This window comes from Leuciscus leuciscus, assembly GCF_965113295.1.
Source record: "Leuciscus leuciscus genome assembly, chromosome: 6".
Classification (NCBI taxonomy): Eukaryota; Metazoa; Chordata; class Actinopteri; order Cypriniformes; family Leuciscidae; genus Leuciscus; species Leuciscus leuciscus.
The window spans coordinates 12,294,293-12,317,971 of NC_138730.1; the positions used below are offsets into that span (position 1 = coordinate 12,294,293).

The 23,679-nt window shown below is 43.2% G+C and overlaps 1 protein-coding gene and 1 long non-coding RNA gene across 2 annotated transcripts in view; one reads left to right on the plus strand and one right to left on the minus strand.

Annotated features, from left to right (window-relative positions):
• phlpp1 (PH domain and leucine rich repeat protein phosphatase 1) overlaps positions 1–12,874 on the minus strand; it is a 50,880-nt gene extending 38,006 nt beyond the window's left edge. Inside the window, exon 1 of the mRNA XM_082173922.1 lies at positions 11,345–12,874. Within this exon, the coding sequence (XP_082030048.1) occupies positions 11,345–12,515 (1,171 nt within the window). The 5' untranslated portion in view covers positions 12,516–12,874. The remainder of the gene's footprint in view (positions 1–11,344) is intronic.
• An 81-nt stretch (positions 12,875–12,955) lies between these two features.
• Positions 12,956–22,223, plus strand: LOC309501854. The gene is made up of 3 exons (XR_014206996.1): positions 12,956–14,128; positions 14,715–15,240; positions 21,670–22,223. It is a non-coding gene; the product is annotated as an uncharacterized lncRNA (long non-coding RNA).
• The last annotated feature ends 1,456 nt before the right edge of the window (positions 22,224–23,679 follow it).

Consider the following 23,679-nt stretch of genomic DNA (forward strand, 5'->3'; position numbering starts at 1 on the left):
GGAACGACGGGTCAACCAAATCGGTCACGTCGAATACGCTCTGTTCATCACTGTCATGTTTCACACAAAACAAAACTGTGGAGCAGATGCTAAAGGTTCGTATAGCGCCGTTTAATACGGTTGCGTTCATACAGCGTTTTGTTTTTTCACAAGCGTGAACCGTATTCTATAACATTATTTTTTACACGGCTCTGTGGAATACTTGATTCTGATTGGTCAGTCGCTCCATCCAGCGGTGCGTTATTCCCGGATAGCAACCGCTGAGAACAGAAACACAGGCTCATCCGGGTCACTGAAGTCAGCAGTGCTAGGAACGGTTTGTGGAAGTTTTGCGTTTGGTGAGCCAATATTTTGTGTACAGTTATTTAATTATGCCATCCAGTTGTGGACTCGCTCTCTCGTTTCATTCAAACGCAGCTGCTGCCATTTTGTGACTATTGTTTTGTACACTGTTGGATTATAGGATAACAAACAGGTACGATTTAAAAATGTTTAAAATACAAACGTCCGTCTAGTTTGAACTTGCCGCGCTAGCCACTGCTCTCTCCGCCGAAGCTTTGCGTTTAAAGACCTGATCAAATATTTAGACTCAGATCAATATTTTGAGTCTAATTATTTACTTTAATGTGGCAAGTAGCCGTGTAATAAGCGGGATAATGTACATCGAGCCGGTTGTTATCTGAGAATGAACCCCTTCAGGCGGACGGAAGACCCCTCCGCTCCTCATCACCCTGTCGGGGTTTATTCTCAGATAACAACCGGCTGGATGTACATTATCCCTTACTTATACAACAGTTCGCACTGGTTCTCGAATCTGATTATCCGAGAGCCTTCTCCAGCTGTGTGATATTCCCACAGTATCAGCACTGGAAGCGTTTCGCTGTTTGTATCACTCCGCTTGCCACATTTCTCACAGAGAACCACTGTAAACCACCATCATAAAAGAATGAATAAGTTGAGCTACACGAGCTACATAATACAATCATTTATAACTCAAAGCAACCTCTACGCAGTATCAAACCCATAAAATGAATGAATACCCCTGTAAACCAGTGATACAGCAAAATTATTAGCAAACAATGGCTTCTATTCACTTATTTTTCTGTGTACGGGATTGTCTACACAAAAATGAAATGTTGTTCAAAAGCCTTCTTCTCATTTCAGAACAGAAAAGGAGAAATAAAACATGTCCTGCTCATGCAGACAGTGAATGGTGGCCTTCCTCAAAGTAAACTTTAAAAATTTGCTGAATCTGATTATCCGAGAGCCTTTTCCAGCTGTGTGATATTCCCACAGTATCAGCACTGGAAGTGTTTCACCGTTTGCACAGAGAACCACTGTAAACCACCATCATTTTACAAATACTAGCCTACTGTTGTTGTGTCACGGTATGTAGAAGAGTTTTTTAGGCAAGAATGTAGTTATTTAGACCTCAAATAGGCGACTTATACTACAAACATATTTGACAATTTGTTTCGACGTTTTCGGAGATTGAGCTCCAGGCTGTCAGCGGCCAATGAGCACTCATGAACCGGCAGAGTAGTGTTGTCAAAGTACAGACTTCGGTACCAAGTAGCGGAATCGCAAACGCCTCTGATTGGCCATTGTGCTCACACGCTCATCAAATATGTCTGTGACTACAATGATCTAACGTAGAGAACAACTAGGCTAATCTCGGCCAGTCCTTCCTTACAGTGTTTAAACATGAGGTATAATTCATTTTGGGTATATCAAAGGGGCAATTTTTGGTCTTATTCACCAATTACTTGTTCCAGAGAAAATGTACTGTACTATAACACTGCTTACAGCACCCACCTTTTTTCAATTAAAAGCTTTAAAATATCACTGGGGATATTACTGATGTATTTTATATTGTAGAATAAAATGTGAAAATATCTTGAGCTTGTGCTGTTCACCACAGACCTTATTTCAAGCATTTATCCAAAAACCCATTCAAAAAACCCACTGACTTCAGGTAGTGCTAAAATGCTAACTCGTTTCTGGGTTTTGGCCTACAAAAACACGTCATCCCTGGACCACTCTATTGAGTAAGCACTCAGTACTCACAAACTGTATTTGCACTATATATCATATCGTTTTTTTTAGGTTCTTTGAGTCTATGTTGCACTTTTGTGAGGTGATCCTTTAATGAAACAAACGCTAATTTAAAGCAAGCGCTGTCTGGTTTCAGCTCATTCAGATGAGTTCACCGTTCTCACTCGCAGCTATGCTTCAAACTCAAGAGTCAAAGGACGTCCCGCCACCAGAAGACTAATGAAGACTAATGAAAGTCCTGCTAGTTCGAATCGGGACTCTCTTCAGAAAGATCTAGATGTTCAGAGCGACAGTGTCGTCTGTCCAGAGGATTCTCTGCGTAAGTAGAGTCAGATCTTCTGCAATATGTGACTTCAGTGCTTGCAACACAGATCCTAGTTTCATCAACCATATTATTACTGAGAAATATGTGCAAAAAACGATTTATTATATAACTATATCCTAGATGTGATGATGATGTGTATTAGGTCCTATATGTTATAACTCTGCATGAACAGTGGAAGCAGAAATTAAAACACTAACTGGATTGACAGACTATTATTAAATGAAATTAGTAAATTTGTTGAGGTTATGACGAAGGGTAGGGCATTTTATGCATGCAGATCAGTCGCCAGCTCATAACAGTGTCTGATATGGGACTGATAAAGTTCAGTTATTAAACTTTCTAATCTTTAGAAAGTGATTCTAAATGAAGGATTGCAGATGGCCAATAAAATGACAAACGATGCACTGACAGAAATGTACAAGACTGTCATCACTGCAACTCACATGACTCTCGATTTGAATGAACATTTAATCAGGTGGGCACTGTCCGGTTTATGATTGGTTGTTTGATGGTTCCTAAATTGTTTCACACTGTGAATATGATATAGGATGATGTGCAGAGTGGCGTAGCGGTTAAAGGTCAGGATTGTTTCAGTAAAGTGCCGCCATATTCATATTACTGTGCCAAGATAAACAGACTGTGTTCAGATAAGCAGCACTATCTAAAAAGCGAATATACAAGACGTGCTTGCTGTGCCTATAGTGTTTCTGTTTTCACATATTTAGTAATGGTCAACCAGTTTGTCTGATGTCTGAGAGTGCCACGTGATCTCATTAGCATTCTTGTGTATTTTTATGTAAAGTCTGGTTCTGCCACATGTACATTTACTTAGTTTTCATACACACTGAAACGTACAATATTCACAGCACTAAAATGTAAATTATTTACGTATGTACAACTTTTAGACTTACAAATGTGTACGAATCGTTATTTTTTAATATTTTGATTCTATTGTATTCAATTGTCATATCAATGACGGTTTCAGTCATTAAACGCAGTTAACTCATCTACTTATATGAAATTATAACATTACGCTCGTTTCTGCGACTTCCGCTGCAAACTTGTTTAGAAGGATTACATAATGTTACATAAACAAGACTACACTTTAAACACTTAAAATGAATAGCATTTCTATAATTGTCTAAAGGGTTAGTTCACCCAAAAATGAAATTTCTGTCATTAATTTCTCACCCTTACGTCGTTCCAAACCCGTAAGACCTTTGTTCACCTTAGGAACACGAATGAACATATTTTTGATGAAATCTGAGAGCTTTCTGTCCCTCCACAGACAGTAGCCTAATTAAATACCCACTTTCAAGGCCCAGAAAGGTACTAAAGACATTGTTAAAATAGCGACCAGAATATTTTTCGTGCGAAAAAAAAAGAAAAGAAAAAAAAAGACTTTATTCAACAATTTCTTCTCGTCTGTGTCAGATCTCCTACGCAGCTTCCATTGTAAATACAGTGCAGCGCTTCGAGTTCTGCGTCAAACTGACACAGACGAGAAGAAATTGTTGCCATGGGACCCAAAAGGCATTTTCTCAGTATAGTCCTACGCTGTGACTGACAAAAGAACCATCAAATAAAAAAAAACGCACAAAAATTCACCAAAGTAATCACCAAAGTGTGCACTGTAATCCACATCTTTCAGCCGGGTTCACTTCACACTGTACGATTTTGGCCACGATTTGGCCGTCTGAGACCAATTTTGCAAGACCTATACAAGATTCCTCTGATACTATAAAATCTGAAGTCTTTGACCGTTAGTTTGACGTGTTCACAGACAGCCGATTAATGACCGTTGCAATCAGTGTCAGAAGATTTGACTCACAATCCTGCAGTGTGACTTCTCCTACGACGACCGTCAAATTGTCTTTTTTAAGACAAGCCATGACCAAAAGCTCTTGACTGTCGTACAGTCTGACATCTATGACAACTGGGATCTTACACTGTGACAAGACATACCGCGAGGATCATGTTAGTACAATCGGACAAGCAACAATCGTAAAGGACTTTTATAAAATCGCACAGTGTGAACCCGTGCAATCCATGTGTGCGAGGAAGACCCAAATTCGAGTCTTTATTCAGCGATCTTCCTCTCCATTATCAGCAGAGACTACAAACATCAAATCCTGCATTCATTACACACTCAGAAATTGCTGCCCCAGGAAGCTTTACAACACGTTTTACGGCAGTGATATCAAACGCCCACTGGCTCTCGTCTACTTCGTCACAGAAAATACCCTTTACATGCGGGTATAACTTCAGACACCTGTCCTGATCTGTGTCCGTTGATGTGTGTTTTTAGGGCTGTGAAACGATTAATCGCGATTATCCAAAATAAAAGTTTGTGTTTACATAATATGTGTGTGTGTACTGTGTATAATTATTGTGTATATATATAAATACACTCACATGCATAGTCACATCAAGTGACTAACTCATATTTAATGAATTTTAAATGTAAATATTACATCAAATGAATGCATTTCATTTCAGACGTTTTGTGTGTTTGCTCTTTTTGAGCAAAGATCTAAACTTACATGGTTGTAATGCTTTGTAATACAGACCTAAGGCTGTTCTCTTTTTAAAAACCTTTTAAATTATCAATTATGATGATTACTAAAATATGTGATAGGGGAAAAGGCGCTAAAACAATTATGCCTGAACTAAGCTTAAGCTCCAGAGCTGGTGTGATGGCTGTATGAGGACAGCCGCAATTACAGTGCATTTATATTGATGACACCCAGTGGCTTCAGATCCCGCAGACACTCGTCGTGTCCTCTAGAGTTTCTCACAGACAGCTCAGCACAGTCACAGATGCTGCTGAATCTCCTGAAATCTCATCTGGATCCAGATGCTCAGTACAGCGCGCGCGCACGCACGCACGCACGCACGCACGCGCGCGCGCACACACACACACACACACACACACCATCTGAGCCTCGACTGAAGAGCTTCACCAGCACACTGATCATAATTAAGCTACACTTTAACCATTAAAAGAAACGATTCTGGCTTGACAGCAGAGTGTTGATGCAGGCTATTTTATTAATTTATTAGCCTATTAATTATTGTGGGTTTTATGATTTTTTTATGATTTTTTTTCTGGTGTTCTTTCATATTACAGCTAATTTGGATTTTTTTTTAGTTTATGGTGAAGTAAAGTTGTAAATATAAGGTGTAAGGAGTGTGTTTTCATTACAGTTATAGAGAGAGTGAGTGAAATCTCCTGTAGCGCACAGTCACATTAATGCTACACAACAGGATTCAAGAGAGCGGATGAAGCCGCTGGAGCTCAGAACGACCTACAACCTTTTTATGAGACGCACTGTAAATGTCTGTACTGTACTGACTCATGAAACACTGCAGCAGTCGTTTCTGGCAACCCATGCTCGGAAATTAGTGCACACATATTAGGAGTGGTTAAGGGTGAACACACACACACACTGCAAAAAAATATATACTTGTGTGTGCAGAAAATGAGATGCGTGAGAGTGTTAAAGAGCAGGATGACACAGTGTGTGTACATGACACATACACACACACGTGCCTGAGTGGGTCGAGATGTTCGTCAGGAGACTAACACAGTTACGTAACGGACAGATTGAGTAGGCCTATGTGTTGGTGAAGAGAACACATTCAGCAACAGAGACAGAGAGATGCCAATTAAACATGACAAAAAAATACTGCACCAATAAATCAAGAACTATCTTCAAAAAAAAATGTCAAGACAAATGCTGGTAAAAAGTTGGAAGAAGTTTTATAATGAAGTTTGAAGGCGGGCAGTGGAGTGTGTGTGTGTGTGTGTGTGTGTGTGTGTGTGGGGGGGGGGGGGGGGGGACGCAAGGTCTCGAGGCGTGTTTAAAAAAAAAGAACTTTTGGGAGCACTGCTTTTTTATAACGCAGTATCATGCGGGAGATGCTGCAAAAGAAGCGAGACGCGAGTCCGTCTAGCGCCTTTTTACATTGAAAAACAATGGAAAGAAAGAAAGAAAGAAAGAAATAAAGAAAGCAATAAGCCCCTTGAAGCCGTGTTTTACAGTAGATTTAGAACAGCTAAGGGCGTTGTTAGGCACGACGCGGAGCGGAGTCCACTGTAATCCACTGTAAAACACGGCTTCAAGGGGCTTATTGCTTTTATAAAACGGTTACTCCATAAAAACATTCATTCTAATATTTATTTTATTCATAAAATAAACACCAGCAACAAAAAATATAACGCTATAACATTTATTCCTTCGCCAAGCAATGTAGTTCCAAAGAGGTTGCTAAGCAACACACGCAGCAACAAAGAATCACAAACAGCAGTTAAATTCACGATCACTTAATCGATTAATCGTTAACCATAAGCTTGGCTTTACAGTGAATATAGGGAATATGACCATCACTTTAACATGTGCTTTTAAATTTGCTGACACATTAGTAAGACTTGTAAAAACAGACTTGTGTCATATATCATTGAAAAGGACTCAACTAGCAGAATACAACAAGTATATTCGCACAACGCACATGTAAACCGTAAACACATGATGCTTTGCGCCATGTTTTGGTTTTTAACTTCCTGAAACATTAGTAAAGCAGGCCCGGCTCCATATGGCCGCCACACCACATAACAACTTATCACGAAGCTGGTGGATTTAATTAAACCAGATAACAAGCTGGAGAACAGTCAATAACCTGTTAAATTCATCGGGATGATGTTTCACTATCTATGGAAAGCACGCTCTTGCACACACATGCGATACAGAGACGTATGCGCACAACATTCACATGCACAGAAACTTCTCGTCAGCAATGCCCCACGACTTTACCAATACAATAGTTTTATATGCACCCGTTGGCGACAGAATGTGAGCGTCAAGTGCATGTCACGTGACAAAAAGGTTGAACTTGTAATTTCAAATAAGTGCTTCTGTTAAGAACAAATAAACTTCATTTAGTTTTTTGTTTATGTTCCTGTAAAAATTTCATTCGTTTCCGTTTCTTGAACTGGTTCGGAGCCCTTATATTATATGTCTAATAATCTAACAAAGTTCTTTTACAGGTTGACAAAAATCCTGACGGCGCTTCTGCTTTATCAGTCATATCTCAAAGAAACCATGACACGACTTTAAGACCATTCAACTCAGTGAAATGCAAAGAAGCCTTCAGGAAACAATGGTTTCCTGTTCTTGGGCTCAGAAAACAGCAGCTTATGATCAAATACAGTAGCAACATTTGAAGTGGATCAAAAAAGTCCATCAAAGTTGTCCTATCAAGAACAGGTTTAGTTCAGAATTAATGTCAGACTTTGATGAAAGGTTTTGATCCACTTCAAATGTTGATACTGTATTTCTTCTATCAAACAAGAGCTTGATAAACTCTAGGCCACAGAAGAAAACCTACAGCCATCAGTCATTTATCATATCATTCATTTTTTGACAGATCTGCAGTATAAAAAGTTACTTAGACTGATGTAACACATGATGTAATACACACTTCAGTGAGCCGGACATGCCTGACATTCCCGAAGAGTCTGAGTACATACTTCACATGCCTTCAGACGGGGGGAGGGAACGAGGGAACGAGCCTTCGGACACCTCTGAACCAAAGCCAGGAATGAGGAAAACACTGGAGGAAACACTGTCCGTTACACAGACGGATGATTGATGGGTCTGATCAGGTGACCGGCCATTAATCCTCATCACATGAGCGCCGCAGCTTTAATCCAGCCAACATCTGCCAAGATCCCAGTCCAATACAAACCTTTACGTCAGGCTCAACAGAGATTATCGTTACCATTATCGACTATCATACCTTTTCCATGCCCGCACACTTAAATGTTCTTAATTTCATAAAGTTATTATGCAAAAATAAGGCACCAAGCAGAAGCAAGAAATTTAAATGTATTTTTGTTTTTGTCCCCCATTTCACTTGGTCATTTTTTTATTTTATTGAACAGACTACTTACACAAGTTCCCAATAATATAATTAGTTCCCAATAATATGTGTATGGAGGATGACATGTAAATAAATCAGGTTTATGATCAAAGCTCTGCAGTTTCCAAACTTATAATGCAATGCAATGCAACAGCGATTGAGAGATGAACAAATGAACGTTCCTCAAAAGCCGGATGGATGTTTGAAAAATGATGTATTGATCTTCAAGTAAAGCTATAAGCTGCTTCAGTCCAGAAAGTGTTCTTCTTGAAATCACAACATCAAAGTTATTCTTATGTTTGCTTTATAAAAAAAAACAAAGAAAAAAAAAAAAAGATTTCACAGCAAAAAGTCTGAAAGTGGTGGACATTAAATGTTTACAGTTAAACTAAAATGCCTTTTACTTGCAAAAAACGTATAAACTATCAAATCCGACGACAGACGGCATGAAGCAGCAGAATGTGTGCAACAGGTTTTTCAGCAACATTTTGATCATTTAGAGAGGCCTTAGAAACATGCGTATCAAATGCGACACAGTGGTTTTTATAGGGTTAAAGTAAGTGTAGTCTCTGCTCAACACTGTAAAAGTCTGCAGCTCATATTAAATCAGCTCTTAACCCTAAGACAACAGTTGCTAAGATCCACTCCTGCTCCCACAACCCTTTCCTTCCCCCATGCGTGTTCCTCACAGCCTGTTTTTCTCAGCGGCGTGAATGAAAGCGCTTCCTGAAGCCCCACTGTTGGCCGACGGGCCAATGGACGCTGGCGTGAGACGGTGAAGGGAGCGCGAGCCAAGAACAGGCCGGGTGAACAGCATCTAAATATCCCCAGCCCCTCTCTCTTCACCCTCCACTGCACCAACACAGCATTCAGCCTTTCATTTCAATGATAATGAACAGACCGGAACAAGAGCGCCGTCCAAACGACAAGAGCGGCTCACAATGGTTTTGTGGCCATGTCATGTGCATCCGTGGGAGCAGAGAACGCTGCCATGTTTATTACCAACGAGAGAGAGAGAGAGAGAGAGAGAGAGAGAGATCCATGGGAACATAAACATGGAGAATCATTGTGAATTCATGTTGTTCTTCTTGCGCTCTGAAGTTGTAAAGACAGCTTACTGCAGGGTCATGTTCGGCAGTGACAACACATCAACTCATGCTAACTTTACAGCATGTGTTTTTAAGTGTTAAGTGGTCGACGTGAATTCTGTTAAGCAGACTGGAGCTGCCTTTACAGGCTTTGTTTACCATGTTTTTAAGTGTTACATTTGCAAGGTTGTTCGGTCCAAAATTATATTAAGTGCCTTTAACTATTATATAGTAACATTTAGGCCCTGTTTACTCCTGTTATTAAGATGCGTTTTGGTGGATTGGATTGGAAGTGAACGACGCAAAATACAGGAGTAAACGGGGTCTAAAACGTTTTGAGCTTGTCCACTTTCGACCACTTCCAGAAGACGACGAAAACTCATTCGCCTGGATTGCTTTCGTAGAGTAAAACGCTCATGTGGTCAAATGTGTTCAAACAGCCACAAATGACCATCTACTCTACGCCTACTGACCTAATGCGTAAACATTATGGGAAGCCAGACGGGTTTAAACTGTCTGAAGACCCAAGCTTTGAGGACGAAAAACGTACCAAACACAATGTTCTCTCACCATTCCTGACTTCTAACACACACACACACACACACACACACAGCGTTCGGCTGGTCTTGCGGCTGTCAGAGCAGAAACGAAAGCTGCTGCTCGCCGTATGTTTTTCTGTTTTCTCCTTTCACGTTCATATGTACAATTTAGCTTATTTCAAGCTTACTTCGTCTACTAGATGGAAAGATCTGAAAAAGCCCATACATTCACCCGCCCTTAGACCCTCCCCTCGGAGAAATCAGTCAGAAGTGGTTGAAAGAGGACAAAAGAGAGGGATTAAAACACCAGGTGTAAACAGGAATGTGTCTCCCTCGTCTACTGTGATCCGATCACCCAAAACGCATCTGAATACCAGGTGTAAACAGGGCCCTAAATTAATCATTTGATTAAATGTAATGTGTGTATGTTTTACATTGTACTGTATATAAAAAAATACCAGCATGTAGGCTAACTGATTTCTGTAATCGCACATTGTACCTTTCCTTGCCCCATTAGCCTATCCCTGTTCCTAACTTTCCCCCGTATCCCATCGCAATAGCAGCAAGTATTTTTGCAATACAACACATTGTGCATAACATTTTTTGTCAGTCCATAATAGTTAAAGAGACACCTAATATAAGTGTGACCAGTCATTCATTTGTAACATGCATTTCTGAAGTAAATAATTAAAGGGTTGTAGCACTATTTTTGACATGCACGTGTCATATAACGACTGCTTGACCGTGACGTCACGTGACCTCAGTGTCAGCGAGCTCATCTCCCGAGTCAAATCTTCTGCATGCACGTGTATTCAGTGTTTCTAAAACAAGCTTGTGCAATATGCAAAGTAAAAAATGTGTATGAGTCGTCATTCAAAGCCATTGCAATCACAAATAAAGATCTCTCTAACAACTGAAACTGCTCCTCCTGAGATAAAGCCGTGTCTCACGTGTGTCTCCTCTGGACTGACAGAACCTCAGATTTGTGCCAAGCTGCCAAAGTCTGCAAATCCCTCTTTGAACTAAAACTCTTCTTAGATGCTCGCCACAATATTCATTTAGCCGACACCTTTTCCCAAATCGACAAATACAACTCAGTGAAAACTACTACTTTGGGCGATACATTTCTCTAGGAAGTTTGAAAGGGGATTTGTCACTTAACTAACAGCAGACTATGGCTTCTCATACACAGAGAAGGTGAACCGATCTCGCCTGCGTCAACACGCAGAAACTTGTGTACATGAGCCACAGTCGCTGTTTCTACTCTAAATTCAGGGGTCGTTTCCATGAACACACACCATCAGCTGACAGCAAACTCTTCATGTGTGGATGGAGGATGATGTGACTCTCTCACGACTCCCTCACACAGGCCGTAAACATGAAGTAGGCTAGTAGTACATGCATCAGTCATTTACCTGCGTAGAAGCGCAGGAGAGATCCCAGCTCAGTGTTCATCCCCTCCTCCTGGACCCGCCACGGGTCCTTAAATCCCAGTTTAAAGAGAAAATCATTCTGGATCTGTAGGGGCCTCTCGTCGGGGCCCAGGCGCCGGGCGGCCTCGCCATGCAGCTGAACATACAGGGCCGGGCCGGAGTCCGAATCGGGCGGTGTGCCCGCTGACCCCGGACTGTGCCCGAGAGCAGGCGGTGGGTCACTGGTTATGGGCCCCGGCAGGACGGGCTCCGTGGGACAGTCCAGCTCCAGCTCGTCCGAGGAGCTCCCATACGTGTCCAGGCCCTCGGCGGCGCTGCTGTCGAACGCAGACGCATCCGTGCCCAGGATCATGTCGTCGCTGAGCGAGTCCCGGTGCTGGCTGAACCGGGCCCCGGAGCTCAGCTCGTCACAAGCACTGCTGGTCTCCACATCGGACCCCGCAAACCTCTTCAGGGAGTCCTCGTCCTGAGGGGACGAGCGGTCCACGCTGGCCTCCGAGGGCGTGTAGATGTCGTATTCCTGCGGATGGTACGGATGGTCCTTCTCCAGGAGCAGGAGGCGTAGCCGGTCACCGGGCTGATCCGGGAGGCTCTCGGTCCCGGTGTGAAGGTGCCGGAGCGGGCACTCTCCATCGCAGTTCCCGTTCACGTCGGTGGACAGGTAGCTTTTAGCGTTCAGCCTCAGGACGGAGCACGTTTTGCCGCCGGCCTGTTGCAGACGCTGGGCTATTTCGGTCGCGGTGCTGTCCACGGTGCACAGAACGGGCCGGGCCGGGTGAGACCACGCCAGCAGCCGGTCGTGGACGTGGATGGAGCCCCGGCGCAGGTCCTGGCGGACCCACTGGCGGTCTGACAGCTGTAGTTGAGGACTGGCTCGGTGTCTCAGCAGCGTCTGTCGGTCCAGACTTCGGCTGTGAGATGAGTTTATACCGGACACGTGCCTCTTCACCCTTCTCTTCCTCAGCAGCAGACTGGAGCTGCCTTTACAGGCTTTGTTTACCATGTTGAGCTCAGCTGGGCTCTGGCTTCTGGTCCTGGGCTGGTCTGAGCTCGTCTGGTTCGATGCTCTCTGGCCTTCATCATCTTCTTCATCTGCTGTGCTTCTCAAGGCCACACTCAGAGCACTGCTCTTCTTCAGTTTAACGCTCTCCATCCTCACAAGATCATTCCTAGTCCATTTGAGCGGAGATGTGAGCGCCGCACGACGCTCCTGAACGCGCGCGGAACACGCAGTTATGATCGCGCCGCTCCGCTCGGGATCAGATCATGGAGTCTGAGAGCGAATGACGCGCATCTCGCGAGATGCGCTCGAGAAACACGCGAGAATTCACGTCGACCTGAATGCTGAAACGAAAGCGGAGGATAAACGTTGTTGTTTTTTAATCATACCCTGTAATTTCTATCGACATGTAGTATGTCTGTGCTGTTCTTTGGATGATACAAAAAATGAAAAACAGGAAGTCTCTGTAAGCTCGAAGGAATGGCAAACTATCGCGAGAGTTCACGTCCTCAGGCTGACACTCCAGAGATGTGATGTGAAACTAGCGAGTAGGCTGGAACTGGTTGTATTCGGAAGCTGGGAAGCTGTGTGCGTTTGTTTTAAACCATTTTCTCATTCGTTCTCACAGCATCACTGCTTATTGTGCAGTAATAAATAAAAAGAGCGTGGAGATGCCACACTCCACGTAAATCTCGCGAGAATAGAAACAGTTAACGCCCATGAAGCTTATATTTTGGAGCATCACTATTTTGAACTCATTCAAACATGAACATATTTGATTATTTTTCAACTTCATTTTCACGTTCGGACACTAAATTGATAGTGTCGCTGACTCGCTGTCACCCTTTATTTTTTTGGGAAGAGAAATATTAGTAAACTCTGCAAGTAAGTGGATGTGCGTATCTTAGATATACAACTCCATTTCCCGTGATGCGCTGCGGCGTGTGTTTTTATTGGTGCGTCACACTCATTCATGTTCATCCGTTTATGTTTCTGAAATATAAATCAGTCGCAGTCATCAGTTAAATTACAGTAACACTATATTCAGTAAGATGAACACATAACCAGATTTATCACGTATAAAAAATAACAATGTATTCTTTCTGCGTATTTTAAAACCAAAGTGATTTATTGTGGTCGCTTTTATTTTAGCAGTTTATGATTGTTGCGAGTGCTTTTAGTTGATGTATGTTGTTTTTGATGAATACTAAGTGAAGGATAAGTGCGTGAACTGAATTTAGATTCGCCATTTCAGGCAGATAGAGCTGCAGCAGAAGTGTTGTACTGCCCTCTATCGATCACACAGGGTCACAGGCGTCAAGTTCAAAATACGGACTAGGGATTTCTTTTACATCATTACAGAAACGTTACGTAACCATCGACAAACCATATCTAACAACACAATAAAATACAAATAATTGAAGATTGAAGTATGCCACTGATGCAAGCTAGTAAAAAAAAAACATGCTAGCAAAACGCTGAAAGTATTATTCAGTTAATTATTTGTAGTAATAAATTAAAACAATAAATTGAAATAATACGTTTATTCTAAAATGTATTAACATTTGTATTTAATATATAGTATTATATAATTGTAATTAATATAATAATATATAAAATAATACAATTATAAAAAAACTTTAAAAAAACTGAGCTCTCTTCAACATCGCGCGCACAACTGGAGCATGTGACTGCGCGCGCACAACTGCAACAGCCGGCGCGCGCACATATCCATTCCGCGGCAAAGAACACTGATCTTTTTAGAGGTGAGGTAATTATTAAATTACAATAAATTAAATGAATGATTTTTTAAAAAGTTACTCTAGACACCAAAATAACTTGACATTCTGTAAATGACTTAAAATCATACATACTTCATATAATGACGTATATTTTGACACGATAGTCTGACAGGAAACTTTTGAACGATTATGAAGATTTTATGACAGTTGACAAAATACTAACGTTACCTGGCAGGATAAAGTGTTTAATAACACACGAGTTTAGTTTTGATCTTAAAAGGACTTATGAGACTTTGAAAAGGTTGACATAAAATTGTATGATAGTCATTTATGTGAAGAAAACGAAAATAAGTAATGTAATGTAGGCTACAGTAATATAAATATAGAAAGAAAAATATATTAATAGTACCAATATGTTTTAATGCAGTTATGTGGATACTAAATGTGGTCAAAATCAATTTAAATCTGTCCTGTTAGAAACTGTCAAACTATAATGGCATTAAGTCATTTCTGTCATGATTTCTTAATCAAAAAGTCATTGAAAACATAATGAAAGTCATAACTATTCAAATGTTTTTTTGTTTTTGTTTTTTGTGTAACTGAATTTAAGACACCATTGGCTGTAACAGAGGAGGCAGAAAGAGCCGCTAGGAGGCCCTCTGTCCTCCTTCCCCATGTGTGACTGGTGAAGAAGAGGACATCATCAAACGCTGGTTATCTGAGTCTGAAAGAGGAAAAAAGAGAGAATTTAAAAGCATAATTGAATATTTAGTACTTTGTCCTGGTTTACTTAACCTAGGTAAATGTAAGCTATTGTACCCCCTAACACTCTTATTTGAGAGACACAATTTAGGTGAATTAACCTTGAATGGGAAAACATAGAAATTATTCAGTGTTGGGGATTCCTGGACCAGGACTGGGAAACATCATTTTGCTGTCATTTTCCAGGTGCAAGTGGCCAGGATGACTCCGGCCCAGATTCCCATGCTGGACCTTTGTCTGTGATGTGGAGCCAAACTCCATGATGTCTCATTAAGGAGAGAAGAGGCGTTGGTGGAGTTGTACGTAGGAGACAGGGTGGAGGTTACCCACCTAAAGGCAAACATTAGGCCAGATGGCATTGGAAGACTGTCCAGGTAAACAATATGATGCACAAAGCATAGTTGCTTCTCCAGAGAGGCGTCATGCCCATTCAAAGATTTTTGAGCCAAATGGATTTTGAATGCAACTTTCAAAAACAAAAATCAATAATATTTATACATTTGATACGATCACATGGGTGTGATTAGAACATTCAGTGCGGCACATCATCAACTACTAAATTCAAATCTGCGTTCACGCTGAACCAGAGTAAAGGGCCCTTTGAAATCCATTAAATTTTTTCCCAAATTCTTTTTTTTTTTCATTTAAATTTTTCTGGAATTTTTTTTGACTCCATTTTAATGGTGACATTCAATTTTAGTAATCAAAAAGCATGTCTAGTTAATTGAAATCATGAAACTTTTACAATTTAACAACAATTTATTAAAATGAACAGAAATCACATGTTTAGGGCCCTATATGAAATACGTTTTATTTTATTTATTTTTGACCAAATTCTGTGTTTTCAGTTCCCTTTCAAGGGAACTCCCGTTGCGTCGAGAAATGACGCTGTGGGAACGCTTTGCGTGATGACGTCTTGAAGCACATGTAAAATCAGTCCAATGGTGTGGCGGAACGTCAGAGGCGGGTGACGTCACGTACCAGGAAGCTATAAAAGCCGGCCCGAAACAGAAAACGAAAGCTTTCTGAGTCTTCAGTTGCGCTCTGTGTTGAAATCTGTCCTTGTTATTTGGTGTTGTCTGTCTCTATATATATATATTGATTCAGTTATGGCGAGCAAGCAGCAGTATCGAGTGTGTGTCCATCCCTGCCCGCGTTATTTAACGGGAGGTGACACACACACTCTTTGTGTTGTTTGTTTGGGAGAGGAGCATGCCCAGTCAGCACTCGAGGGTGGTGACTGTGAGCATTGCTGTGCGCTTCCATTGCGTACGCTCCGATCCCGTTTGGCTCGGTTCAATCCCGACCACGTTCCCCAGGGCTCGGGTCCCGCCGCGGCTGAGGCTCGGCGGCGATCTCAGACCTGGGGTTCGCAAATGGATCTGTCAGTGGATGTTGAGACGGGCTCTGCCTTATCTCAGCATCAAACTGACAGATCCAGTGCCTCTCATCAGGGTGCGGAAGCACGCGCTGCGGTTTCTTCCCCCCTGATAGAGGCACCAATGCTGCAATTGTCCAGCTCTGAGGAGTTGGATGTTGTGAGTGTTGAAGCTGAGTCTGAGGATTCGCCACCTCAGTCTCACGCGTTTGAGGAACTGCTCGATGTTATTACTAGAGCAGTTGACAGACTTTCCATTGAGTGGCCAGAGGATAGGCAGGACGTTCGCTCAAAAAGCAAGCTTGACGAACGCTTCCTGCCATCTCGTGCGCAGCCCCAGCGCAGGAGTCTTCCGTTTTTCCCCGATCTCCACACCGAGGTGTCGAGATCGTGGGAAAAACCAGTGTCGTACAGAGTATTTTCACCACACACATCCCACTACTCTTCCATTTATAAATATAAAGAGCATGGTTATGGGGAGATGCCGAAGGTGGAAGAGACGCTTGCGAGCTATCTCTCTCCAGCAACGGCATCTTCCCTGAAGACTCCTACACTTCCATCTAAGCCAGTAAAAATAACATCTTCCCTGGTTCATAAATCGTATGCAGCCGCTGGTCAGGCAGCAGCGTGTCTGCATACGATGTCTATTATGCAAGCCTATCAGGCTGAACTGCTGGGTGATTTAGAGGAGGGCGGGGGTATTGGTCCCGACACTGTGGCTGAACTACGCAGAGCCACAGATTTGTCTCTCAGGGCCACCAAGGAGACCGCCAGATCAATTGGACGGTCTATGGCAGCCCTGGTGGCCACTGAGAGGCATCTGTGGCTCAATCTGAGCGACATTAAAGATAAAGAAAAAAATGTTCTCTTAGATGCTCCGGTCTCCACGGTTGGTCTATTTGGCGATGCAGTTAATAGTGCAGTAGCAAAATCACAGGAAGCTGCCAAACAAGCAGCTGCTCTCCAAAGACTTCTCCCCCGCCGTTCTTTCTATGAGGCTGCTGAGCGGGAGCAGCCTCACTCCTCTAAAAAGAGCGCTGAGCACCGTGCCACTCAGAAACAGAGCGTTTCCTCCCGTGCTCCCCCACAAAAACCTCGGGGACACGGAGGGCGCGCTCAAACCCAGCAGTCTTCGAGGGGTAGAACGGATCTGCGGACCGTTCTTACCGCCAAGAAGGCTGCTGGGAAAAAGTCCTGACGTCCGAGGACCCAGGACAAATGAGGGTAGTCCCCCCCGAAGCAGAGCGGTTAACACCTCATTTTACGGTGCCCGTCTCTCTTCGGTACCCTCAGGGGACCGTTCTGCCAACCCTGCCGCCTCCGGTGTTACAGGGCGCAGCGGTCTCCGGCGAGCACATATCTCAAGGTCCACCCGGAAACGTAGTGGCCTCGGGATGCCCGCCCCCTCTGAGGAGGGTGCTAGAGCAGTCTGTTCGGTCGTTCCCTGCCGGTTCGCCGTTACAGGGCGTCGAACAGGCTACTCAACAGCAACAAAATCCAGAAACCAGTCTCGAGAGGCTGGTACCTCTAGTAGAATCTTTGACAGCGTGGAAGCTACTGTCAAATGTTTCTCGTTGGGTCCTGCAGACCGTGGAAAAAGGGTATCAGATACAATTCAAGAAACGCCCACCTCGGTTTATGGGGGTCCTGCCCACAGTGGTGGGCCCCGAGCAGGTTCTGGTTATGGAACAGGAAGTAAACACTCTGTTAGAGAAAGGGGCCATAGAATATGTACCTCCCTCCAGCAGGGAAACCGGGTTTTACAGCCGGTACTTCATAGTTCCAAAAAAGGACGGGGGATTGCGTCCCATTTTAGATCTTCGAGTTCTGAACGAGTCAGTCATGCAGCTCAAGTTCAAAATGTTAACATTGAGGCAGATCGTGCCACAGATCAGGTCCGAGGACTGGTTTGTCACGATAGACCTCAAGGACGCATATTTCCATATATCCATCCGTCCGTGTCATTGGAAGTTCCTGAGGTTTGCTTTCGGGGGCAAAGCATACCAATATCGAGTTCTTCCATTCGGCCTAGCTTTATCACCCCGCACTTTCACCAAATGCATGGATGCAGCTCTGGCGCCACTGCGCCTCCAGGGTATTCGCATTATGAACTACATCGACGATTGGTTGATTTTAGCTCATTCGCATCAGATGGCGGTTCAACATCGAGATGTTGTTCTCGCCCACATGAAAGAGTTGGGGTTACGGCTGAACGCCAAGAAGAGTGTGCTTTCTCCACTACAGAGGACCACTTTTCTAGGCGTGGTTTGGGATTCTGTGTCGATGCAGGCGCGCCTGTCACCGCCACGGATAGATTCCATCCTTGCAGCTGTGAAAAGTGTAAAGCTAGGTCAGCTACTCACTGTCAAACAGTTCCAGAGACTGTTGGGTCTCATGGCAGCAGCTTCCAACGTGATACCTTTTGGACTGCTACACATGAGGCCCCTGCAGTGGTGGCTCAGGACCAGGGGGTTTTCCCCGAGGGGCAACCCATTTCGCACAATCAAGGTCACGCGGCGATGCCTACGTGCCTTGGTTATGTGGAAGAAGCCTTGGTTCCTGTCCCAGGGCCCAGTGTTGGGAGCTCCTTGTCGTCGCAAATTGCTAACGACGGATGCTTCCCTCACGGGCTGGGGAGCGATCCTGGAGGGTCGCTCGGCTCAAGGTCTGTGGGAAGACCATCATCGTTCCTGGCATATCAATCGCCTAGAGATGTTAGCTGTCTTCCGGGCTCTGAGGAGCTTTATCACAGATCTCAGGGGGCACCATGTGCTAGTACATACGGACAACACATCGGTAGTCGCCTATATCAACCACCAAGGGGGTTTGCGCTCGCGCCCGTTATCCAACTTGGCACGCCATATCCTCTTGTGGTCCCAGGGGAAGTTACTGTCACTCAGGGCAGCTTACATCCCCGGGGTACAGAATATAGGAGCAGACACTCTGTCGAGGCAGGGGCCGAGGCCCGGGGAATGGAGGCTCCACCCCGAGGTGGTGGAGCTGATATGGAGGGAGTTTGGCCAAGCACAAGTGGATCTGTTTGCGTCTCGAGAGACGTCTCACTGTCCACTTTGGTTCTCCCTCACGCATCCAGCTCCTCTGGGACTGGATGCTATGGTACAGACGTGGCCGAGGCTACGTCTGTACGCCTTTCCCCCAGTTGCTCTGCTCCCGGGAGTTCTGGAAAGAGTTCGCAGGGACCGGGTCCATCTACTTCTTATAGCCCCGCGCTGGCCGGGCAGAGTATGGTTTCCCGATCTTGTGTCCCTCCTCGACGGGCATCCTCTGGAGTTACCCGTCAGGAGGGACCTTCTGTCCCAGGCAGAGGGCTCGATATTTCACCCTCGGCCAGAACTGTGGAACCTGTGGGCTTGGCCTCTGAGGGGGCCCAGCTCATAGAGTCAGGTCTCTCAACCGAGGTTGTTGAGACCATTCTACAGTCCAGAGCTCCCTCCACGAGGAAACTTTATGCCCTGAAGTGGAGAGTTTTCACTTCCTGGTGTAGTGACCGTCGGTTGGACCCAGTCCACTGCCCAATTGGTACAGTGCTGGAGTTCCTGCAGGACCGGTTCACTGCAGGTCTGACCCCGTCCACTTTAAAGGTTTATGTGGCGGCCATAGGTGCTTACCACATTCCTTTGGGTGGAATGTCTGTGGGGAAAGACCCTCTGGTATCTCGTTTCCTTCGTGGCACTTGGAGGCTGAGGCCTGCAGTTCGCTCTAGGGTGCCACCTTGGGATTTGTCCTTTGTGCTACAAGGCTTATCCCAGGCCCCCTTTGAGCCCATTGAGGAGGTTCCTGAGAAGTTTCTTACTCTGAAAGCTCTTTTCCTTCTGGCTATTTCTTCTCTTAAGAGAATAGGGGATCTTCAAGCATTGTCGGTGGCTCCGTCATGCTTAGAGTTTGCTCCGGGTATGGTTAAAGCGTTCCTTCATCCGAGACCGGGTTATATCCCCAAGGTCCCCACTAATGTGGCTAGACCTATTGTTCTGCAGGCCTTCTGTCCTCCTCCCTTTCAAAATGCTGACCAGGAGGCTAATAATTTGCTTTGCCCTGTGCGGGCGTTAGACGCTTACGTCCACAGAGCTGCCCTGTGGCGTAAAAGTGATCAATTATTTGTGTGCTTTGGGTCCCCTAACAAAGGGGGCCCGGTGTCTAAGCAAAGGATGAGCAAGTGGGTGGTCGAGGCTATCTCACTTGCTTATGAGGCGGCTGGGCAGCCTTCTCCTTTGGCTGTCCGGTCGCACTCGACGAGGAGTATGGCGGCCTCTAAGGCCCTTATTTCAGGAGTTTCTTTACAGGACGTCTGTGATGCGGCAGGCTGGTCCTCACCGCACACTTTCGTCAGGTTTTACTCTCTGGATCTAGACTCTGCTCCAGGGTCTCATGTTTTGTCTTCCTAGTGCTGCTCTACGGATTTCACACAGGACAGACATTTGTAGCTATGGAGGCGTTGGTATAGACGTTCCCACAGCGTCATTTCTCGACGCAACGGGAGTTCCCTTGAAAGGGAACGCCTCGGTTACGACTGTAACCTCGGTTCCCTGAAGAGGGAACGAGCGTTGCGTCGCCCTGCCATATCTCCTTCATGCCTGTCAGCTCGACTTCAGACTTTTACGAAGCTTTCGTTTTCTGTTTCGGGCCGGCTTTTATAGCTTCTTGGTACGTGACGTCACCCGCCTCTGACGTTCCGCCACACCATTGGACTGATTTTACATGTGCTTCAAGACGTCATCACGCAAAGCGTTCCCACAGCGTCATTTCTCGACGCAACGCTCGTTCCCTCTTCAGGGAACCGAGGTTACAGTCGTAACCGAGGCGTTTTCTGGATTCTATTTTTATGGTTTAATTAAATTGTAATAATCAAAAAGCTTGTCTAATTAATTGAATTCATAAAAACAACAATTTATTTATTTAAAAGTACAATTACATTTCTAAGAAAATATTATTATTTTTATTTCAGAAATTCTGTGTTGTGTATTTTAATATTTCTGGCAATCAAATAAAGGCATAAAACATTATTTTTTTTTTATATTTTAATCATATGAAATTTAACAAACTTTTATATATATAAAAAAAATATATATATAATAATAATAATAAATATATTAACTAATATATATTTCAAAGATTATTAAAGACAAGTAAATCGGAATCGATTCGGGACGTATATATCGATACCCAGCCCAAGGGTGAACGAAATTAAGCCAAATAGGAGAGAAAAGGCATATGAAGGTTATGTACATTTTATAGCTATTATGAGAACTATTATGAGAAGCGTTGGTCATGTCTAAGTAAGTGTCTAATCTGGCAGATGTGCTAGAACTGCTAACATCACTTACAGCAACTTTAATGATTTTTCAATTTAGATTTTCACTGTTTATAAGAATCTAACTGCAACACTAACCTGAACCCCCCCCCCCAGATCCTCGAGGCAGAGTTGGACATAATTGGAGAGTCAGAAGATGATGATGTGCTCATCCTTCTGGACAGTGAAGTAGAAGATTACACGGACACGGTACCATGACCTGGAACAGCAACTTCCAATTAAATTAAAAGTCTGGCACATTAACAAACACGTGCTGAGTGTTCAATCCCTTGAACGATTTCCGACCGTGAAATCCCTGGATCCAATTCAGGACATGCAATCCCTGGAGAGTGAATGAGGTTTAACATTGGTTAAGTGTGTATCATGATCTTTGACTTTGATTTTGATTTTGTTTTGTTTTCTTAAGCTCCAGTTTTCCTGCTCTGTTTATGGTGTCCTTCGTTTCCGATTGTGTTCTCGTTTGTTCCTTTGGTTACATATTATCTTCACCTGTCTGTCATTATGTTAGCCTTGTATATAGTCTACTCCCTGTTATATTCAGTCCCTTGTCAGTTCTTGTTCATGGTAGATGTGGTTGTTTCCTATTTCTAAGTGTTCTTCTACGTACTCCCTTCGTGGATGTATTATTAAAGACTGTTTATTTGAATCTCTTTTGTTGTGCGCTTCTTTGCATTCACCTCATTACAGGACAGTCCATAGGTTTTAGAATGGGTATTTTCAATTTGAGTAGCATTGCGTAAATTACGAAAAACTTAAATTACACACACCCATACCTGAAACACAAATTATGAAAATGCATGAGCTGTTCTCTGATTGTTTGGGGAAAATATTCAAAGCATCAGGAATGTTGAAAACAGTGCCGTCTTGTGGCAGGTTAAATGTGGTACAGCTCAGTATTTTTTTTTTTTTTACTGTCTATACAGTATTCCAATCGGATACACAAATAATTGTATTTGGACTGACAGTGTGAGCGTAGCCTAACACTAGGACTAGGTGAAAGGCAACACATGTCAATTCATTTTGATAATAAAAAAATGACCTCTCCACCAACTCTTCCCACTCCATTTCATTTTAATGAATATGTTAATAAATATTAAGAAAAAAGTTAGAAACAAATGTCTTATAAAACAATACAATACATATAACATGGAATGAAGAAATGAATTGTTATTGCGTTGTTGTATCTATTGTCAAGGCAATGTTACATATTAGCAATAGTACAGTACTTAGCTAGCGTTACAGTATTTAGCTAGCACGAGTGAAAACATTACCCAAACAAGTTATTTGATATGTTCTTGTCTACCCAGCTTACAATGTTTTGTTACAAGAACATTTCCAAAACATTCCCATTATGTTATTAAAACAACGTTCAAAACTTCCAGTTTTTAGACGTTGTCGTTCTTACTTGGTTATAAGACGTTATTCAAAACTGTGAACATCTGTCAGCTGCGGGTACCATTATGCACCAGCAGATGGCAGCCTCGTCCCTTATGAAAAAATTGTTGAATAAAGTCGTTTTTATTTTTTTATTTTTTTGTGCTGGTTTAGACCCGACTCTGAAGTAGGAGCTAAATTAGTTCCTACAAAAGGAGAACTAAAATCGTTCCTGAAAGCAACACAATTTCCAGGTTTAATATATTAATATATTGATTTGTTGATTCTGATTTGTATTGTGATAGAAATATTTTATGTAATGGGTATTTTCAACATTAAATGTACAGAGAAATGCAGACTAAGGATGCCCAGGTCAAAGGTGAATATATTAGCTTAGATCATTACAAACCAATCACCAGAACAAATCACAGTGAAGAAGACTTGAGTGACACTGATTTTTACTCAACTGTACGATATAAATGTACATGCATCTTTCTATTCAGGAGACTCACTTGGTTGTTGTGGCCAGTGATCTCCCAGCCGTGAATAAACCTTCATTTCTACAAAGAGCAACGTGGGAGTTGTGTGGAAAAGGAGTAGATGAGTGGAATAGTTCCCTTAGCAAAAGGATGTGGACAGCAGCAGTTCAGAATATACCAAAGGAAAAAATACCAGTAAGAGTATGGGGAGTAATGGTACCATGGTGGACTGAAGAATGTGATTCTGCGGTCC